The 6474-nt window shown below is 45.8% G+C and overlaps 1 protein-coding gene across 1 annotated transcript; it reads right to left on the bottom strand.

The window, feature by feature from the left end:
- Positions 1 to 1080: 1080 nt before the first annotated feature.
- On the bottom strand, positions 1081 to 4833 carry RRAD (RRAD, Ras related glycolysis inhibitor and calcium channel regulator). Its single transcript, XM_035543472.1, has 4 exons — positions 4256 to 4833; positions 4072 to 4145; positions 3343 to 3547; positions 1081 to 1986 (listed from the first exon to the last, which is right to left on the bottom strand). Exons 1-4 carry the CDS (start codon positions 4608 to 4610, stop codon positions 1709 to 1711), a joined length of 912 nt encoding a protein of 303 aa, XP_035399365.1. The 5' UTR covers positions 4611 to 4833; the 3' UTR covers positions 1081 to 1708.
- Positions 4834 to 6474: the final 1641 nt, after the last annotated feature.

The following is a 6474-nucleotide window of genomic DNA, read 5'->3' on the forward strand; positions in this document are numbered from 1 at the left end:
ACTTAACAGCTGCACCAGCAACAGGTTAGGAGACAGTAATTCTGCAGCTCCAAAGCAGAGAGATACAAACCAGATACCATTTCCCACAGTACGAACTGTTCCCTGATGAGTGCCCAAAGACTGGGCTAACCTCATGGAGAGTTGTTTGTTCAAGCTCAGGGAAGCACTGTAAGGTGTAACCACTGATGCACTTTTTCTGCTGTATGAGAAAGGTCAGCTATAAAATCACATACAGATCTCCAAAGCAGTGAGAACTCTCTCTCTAAACAACTGGACTCAACCCTGGACAGAAAAAGCCAGAATGTATAGTTTAGATAATTTATGGAAGAATTTAAAAATAACGTATCCTATGTACAGGAACTACTAAAGCATATGCAGCCAGCCCAAATTATTTACTGAGGCATGACTGCTTTCTAAATTAATGAGTAGCAAAAAGGTAAAAAAAAATATCATGAAAACACATTAATTATAACATGATAAAATGAACACAAAAGCGGTAATAACACTGAAGGCCACAACACACCATAGCTGGAGCCTGTAACTCTTTCAAACAGCCTTGCCATGTTGGTTTGAACTTCTTCAAGCCATTGAAAGTTATTTACAGGCTTGTGAGTAGACAAGAAAATTATACTTCTCCCAGAAAGGAAAAACAAAACAGAACCTACAAACAGTCACTACCACCACCAACAACAGAAAAAACACATTTGTTCAGTGGCTGTCATCCAGAGAAAATGTAAGAAGTTGAACAATACGGGTTTCAATTAATCAGTGTGGAAACACATCTATCTAACTATAGGCACTATTTAGAGGTCTGTTTCTGCTGCAGCTGACAAGAGAAGCAGGTTGAAGATGAACAGTAACATTAAGGTACTCCTTCCTGATATGAGCTGCTGTGGTAAGGTGTTAATGAAAGCAGGATTTACTTAAAGAAACAGTCTACTGAAGAACTGGACACAAAGTATGCCCGATTCATCTCATTCCAGAACTGTTATGTGGAACTCAGTTGAAGTCTGTATATAATGTTCTGTACAGTTGAAAGAAGGTCTATATAAAAATATTGCTGTCAGTCTTTATCCAAACTATCAGAAAAGCACAGTTTATTATAACAGGAAATAATACTTTATTATAAAATCTGCATGTAAACAAGTAACAAATTAATTGAATAACAGTTAATGGAAGTGCAAATTAACTTCATAAAATGACATCTGTTCTGTATTTAACTATATATATAAATTTTACTCCCATTCTAATGTGGTTCTACTCCCCCCACCCCATATTTAAGTTTAAAAAGATTTATCTTTGCTTGCTTTATACTAAAAAGGGTGTACGAGCCTGCGTACAAATTTAAGTTTTGCTCTGCAAACGAGACAAGTCTATGGTGATACTTATCATCATCTTTTCTTATCTTTGCATCCCTGTTATCCACAGGACAAGAGGATATATAATATATGTACATAATGAAAGTGTGGGCATGTCAAGCCACTTACTTAAAGTTAGTTCATTTACTTGTATGCATTGAAACTTTAGCCATTTATCAATGAAGTAGACATTGTAATGTAAGTTCTGGACTTGCTTGTGCACCTTAAGGCATTAACGAGAGTCTTAATGATAACTCATTCTTGTTATCACCATGAGGATCATCCATACACTTCAACAGTCAAATGTTTGTTCACCTCCCATGTGCAACATCCGTCCTCGCTGAAAGCTTCTAAAGCACAGATAAGTCATGGCAAGACTTTGATTTTGCTTTGAAAGCCATCTTCTTATTGTTCTTTGCCACTATTCTCCCAAGGAATCGCTTGGCCTTTTTGCCTATGCTTTCTCTTCTTTTTGTGTTGGCCATTCTTCTAGCATTGTCTTCTTTACTGTCTTTGCGAAGTCTAATTTGCCGAACAATACCTTCAAACAGATCCTTGACGTTATGATGAAGAGCAGCTGAGGTCTCAATGAACTTGCAGTCAAACACAACAGCACAGGCCCGTCCCTCTGGATGGAAAGAGAAAAAGAGAGGTGAGTGGAGACTGACATTTTCTCTTTAATACATAGTGGCAAGAAAAAAGGTTTGACTTAATTAGAGTGCCTTCAACATCACAAAAGAACTTTGTTACATAGTAGGTAGAGTGTATATTTGCACTCATTGTTTTGCTGTAGTGTGGTCAAAAGTCTCACATGACCAGTGGTACTGAATATAAGACAATAGTAGTCCTATAGGCAGACCAGCCCAGTATCGTTTAAGATCTAAAGCTGATATAACAGAGGTACTTGGATGCATGCTTGCTGTCTAATAGGAAAGATTGTGAGGTACAGAAACTAGTTCCTATTTCTTCTGGAAGTTGTTGAGCAATTGTGCACCTCAGCCTTGCTATAGGAAGTGAGTTTTCCATACTAGCTACAGTTGAAGCTGGCAGTCCAAAAGGTCATTAAACAGATTACATTGGAGGTCATGAAGCTGTAGACCACTGGATTTGATTAGGACTGCCTTCAGAATAGATGATGCTCTGTTTCCAGTGTTCCAGAGGTAAGCATGCAGCTCTGGAACATTGCTGCAGTGCAAGTTTCCATGTACACCCTGTGGTAAATAATGGCAAAGGTTTAAACCTGTGCAAAATAATGACACCTCTAGGACGGGTGAACCATGCACTGCCACAAGCCTGAAAAGAATGATAATCTCCTGATCAACTCCAGTCAATTCCCTGTACAAGCATTTAACACAGGAATCATGCCATAACCAGGCAGCAATAAAACGTTCATCATCATCTGTACTCTAGTTATGGAAATGCACCCTGGAACTAACTGAGAAAGTTCTCACTGGCCTCAGCTGTGGAACGCATACAAGAAGACTTTTTGTGAGCCTGGTCCTTCCATCCTTCCAGCTCACCACAAATGTGATGGAATCTCTTCCAGGAAAAAAAAAAAAAAAATTGTACAGTTGCTGTGGGATCACCATTTTCATAGACTGCCTGGGTTCTGATGTGACACTCCTGTCCCTTAAAAAACCATAGCTCAGAGTATCCTCAGAGTATCAAACCTCGAGACTAGCAAGTGCTGCTGCATGCTTAACATCCAGCTAAACCCTACACACAGCAATGTGCTAAAGCTGAAGCATTGTCTCTTGCAGTGCAGTACAGCACATAGCTCTATGCACAGAGACAGATCTTCCCCCACTGCCATCTCCACTACTGTTTGTGGTACAGAGCCCCCCCTCAGTGTGAACCAGCTGGCTTGATTTCTCTGGGGTGCCTCCAATCACATTTTTCTCCATCAAACCTGGACCAATTCTACTGTTCATGATCCTCTGCTACTAATTTAGACAGTACTGTGTAAATGAACAGTAACTCTTACCATCAACTGAGACTTCCCGGGACCTGACCAGGTCGCTCTTATTGCCCACGAGAATAATAGGAATGTCTTCCGTTTGCCTTGCTCTTCTTAGCTGGATCCTTAGTTCAGAGGCCTTTTCAAAACTAACTTTGTCAGTCACTGAGTATACAATAATATAGGCATCCCCCATTTTCATACAGTGGTTCTGAAGCCATTGGCTGTCATCCTAAAACAAAAGGTGAGAAACAGATTTATTGCATTGAAAAAGCTATTCAACACTGTCTAACTAATTATTTAAATACTGTAAACATCTTAAAGATATTCTTCTTAGCTTTATAATAAAGAGACAGCAAAAGTAAGCAACCTCCCAGAAGGTTTCTTAAGATTTTCTCATTTAAAATATATTACAGAACAAAATCATCGTGTTTCCAGAAATTGTATCGGGTCTGCACTGCTCAGATTGTTAATCTCTCGTTTTGCACGAATTTCCTGGGCTGCTAATGTAAGCTGCTGCTTACTGCAAGCATTAAGGGATTCGCTGTCTGAGCCTATGCAGGTTTTTTAATTGCCTGTCTAGCTACAACAAATTGATTGCAAGAGAGAATAAAGCAGCATGCACTCTGATTTCGTAACGCCGCTTTGTAGGAACGTTACGGTGTGACCACAAACAGCCAGACACCTGGACACGGCCGTTTTGGAGCGAAGCCCCGCGCAGCCCGCAAGGAAAAGGCACGTTCAGTCGCCCCGTACCTGCTCCCAGATATCGAACACGACCAGAGACGCTTCTTCCCCGTCGACCACAATCGATCTGTCGTACGTGTTGCCTGGGGAGGGAAAAACAGCGTTGGGGAAACCGGCGGCACCGCGGCGAGCGGCCACTCCCCCGGCACCCCGCGCCCCCAGCCCCGGCCCCGGGGGGGCCCCGCGCCCTCACCGGCTTCCTCTGCCTCCGCGCAGTCCTCGACGCCGCCGAAGATGCGGGCCAGGCTGGTCTTGCCGACGCCGTGCTCGCCCAGCAGGATCACCTTATAGAGCCGCCCGTCCGAGTCGCTGCCCGAGGAGATGACGGAGTCGGAGGAGTCGGAGGCCCAGCTCTCCCGGTGCGCCTCGCCGGGGCTGTACGAGGTGCAGCGCACCAGGCCGGAGAGCTCGTCGTGCGGCAGGGCGGCCCGCAGGTCCCGCTCGTCCACCGGCATGCTGCGCCGGTGCAGGTGCTGGTGCGCCGCGAAGGGCATGCTGCCGCGCCGCTTCTCCAGCGAGCGGAGCTTGGCGCCGCGGTTCAGGGTCATGGGGGCTCCGGGTTGCTGAGAGGAGCCGCCCCGCTCGTCCCTCGACGTGCTCCTGAGGGAGAGAGAGGAGAGCCGGGCTTCCCCGCCGCCACAGCTCGCTGCCGGCGCTGCCGCCGCCTCGCCGCTATTTATGGCCCGGCCCGGCCCGGCCCTGCCGTGACGCGCGGCTCCCTCACAGCACGCCCGGGGGCTGCCTCACCCGCCCACGGCGGCTCCGCGCCGCTCGGCACGGCTCGGCACGGAGCCCCAGCGGAGCTGGAGCGATGCGGAGGCGGCTGGGGGTGGGAGATGCCGGCCCTGGAGGGCCGCGCTGTGAGGGGGGGCTGGTGTGCCCCGGGTGTCGTGTCCCCCCCGCCCCCCTCGACTCCCCATTTCTGAGGCTGCACCGCGTGGAATGGGTTCAGTGGGTGATGTTGGGGGGGGCAGATGATCTTGGAGGTCTTTTCCAACAGTAATCAGGCTGTGAGCCTATGAAATTGCAAACGGGGCTGGCCGTGAGCCCTGCCAGGCGGCTTTCCTCAGCTCCTCACGCTCCGTGGCATCGCCCGGGAGCGGTTCTGCTGCCTACAGCAGCCTTGGGAAACATATCTGCAAATTGGCAGTGTTGGCACGGCATCGTGCTGGCGTTACTTAACGCTCAGGAGCAGGGGATGGGAAGAGCGCCCCTTCTAGGTGCAGTACAAACCTTGCTGCGTGCTGCTAACGGTTTCAGAGGGCAACACAAAACACAAAGGTCAAATTCTTCCCTTCATTTCACCTGAACAGCGAAGTGAGACAGTGGAAGTTTTATCTCTTAAGTGGCACAGTCATTACCGTGTGATCAAGTGAAGAAACGACTAACCAGATAACTATACTTGTGTCCCGAATGGCTCACCCCAGCATCACACATACCGGTTATTATTTACCTAGCAACCCAAACATGTTAGACATTTCACAGCCAAAATAACCCTGGCTCCTGCTCCCAAAAGATTACAGCCTGGTCACTGCGGGGAAATCCCCGTGACCTTGTGTAGGGACTACTGTCATCAAATTGGTGAGTTTAAGGGTTTGTAAATCAGCTGCTGAACCAAGACTAAAGAAGGCAAGAAATAAGGAGTTGGTGGAGACTAAGACGTAGACACAGGGAATAAAGTAAAGGAAAGAAAGGAACCTGTGGGGTTGGGCTGTGCAGTTGCGCGGCCAACAAAATACAGCACAATGGCTCAGAAGCATCTTTTTCTTATAACATGTTAAATTTCTGTGGCTAATTAACGGTGACAAAGATAAATATGGAAAATAGTGTAAAGAGGCTGACCACAGGGAATGGATTTTTTTTTTCCTATGAATTCGAGTGAATATTTAATTTTCAGAAGCTAATGCTGCAGTCCACGTTCTGGGGTGGGTTTGGCCCCTCTGCCCTGATAACTGCAGTTTGAAGTGTCCGTGTGGCAGTTAAAGATCACCAAGTGCTCGCAGCGAGTTCTCTCTGTCTGTCTCACAAAGCAGGAACCAAAATAGCTGTGTCAGCTTAGATAGCCAGAGCTTGGTGGTTAAGAGAACTGAGTGCTGCAGTTAAATGATAGAATTATAGAGCTTTGGTTAACATTTTAAATCATATTTGAACAAGTTATGGTTAGCATTTGAAACACACCATGGTTACTTAATTTGGATAAAATGGAATCTACCAAACCGTCTCGATTAGCCTGTATTTATGTACAGTCAAGTGGTTAAATATACTTTCAGATTTTTTTTTTCTTCAGTTAACTTTATAAATTTGAATGTTTCTGCCTAAAATCCTCGCCCAAAAATACTCTGTTTGATTTTATGATTTTTTTGGACCTGTCTTTCCTGCTGACTTTACTGTGTGTCACGGTCAAATTTTAGA

The sequence above is a fragment of the Cygnus atratus genome, chromosome 12 (genome assembly GCF_013377495.2).
Source record: "Cygnus atratus isolate AKBS03 ecotype Queensland, Australia chromosome 12, CAtr_DNAZoo_HiC_assembly, whole genome shotgun sequence".
NCBI lineage: Eukaryota > Metazoa > Chordata > Aves > Anseriformes > Anatidae > Cygnus > Cygnus atratus.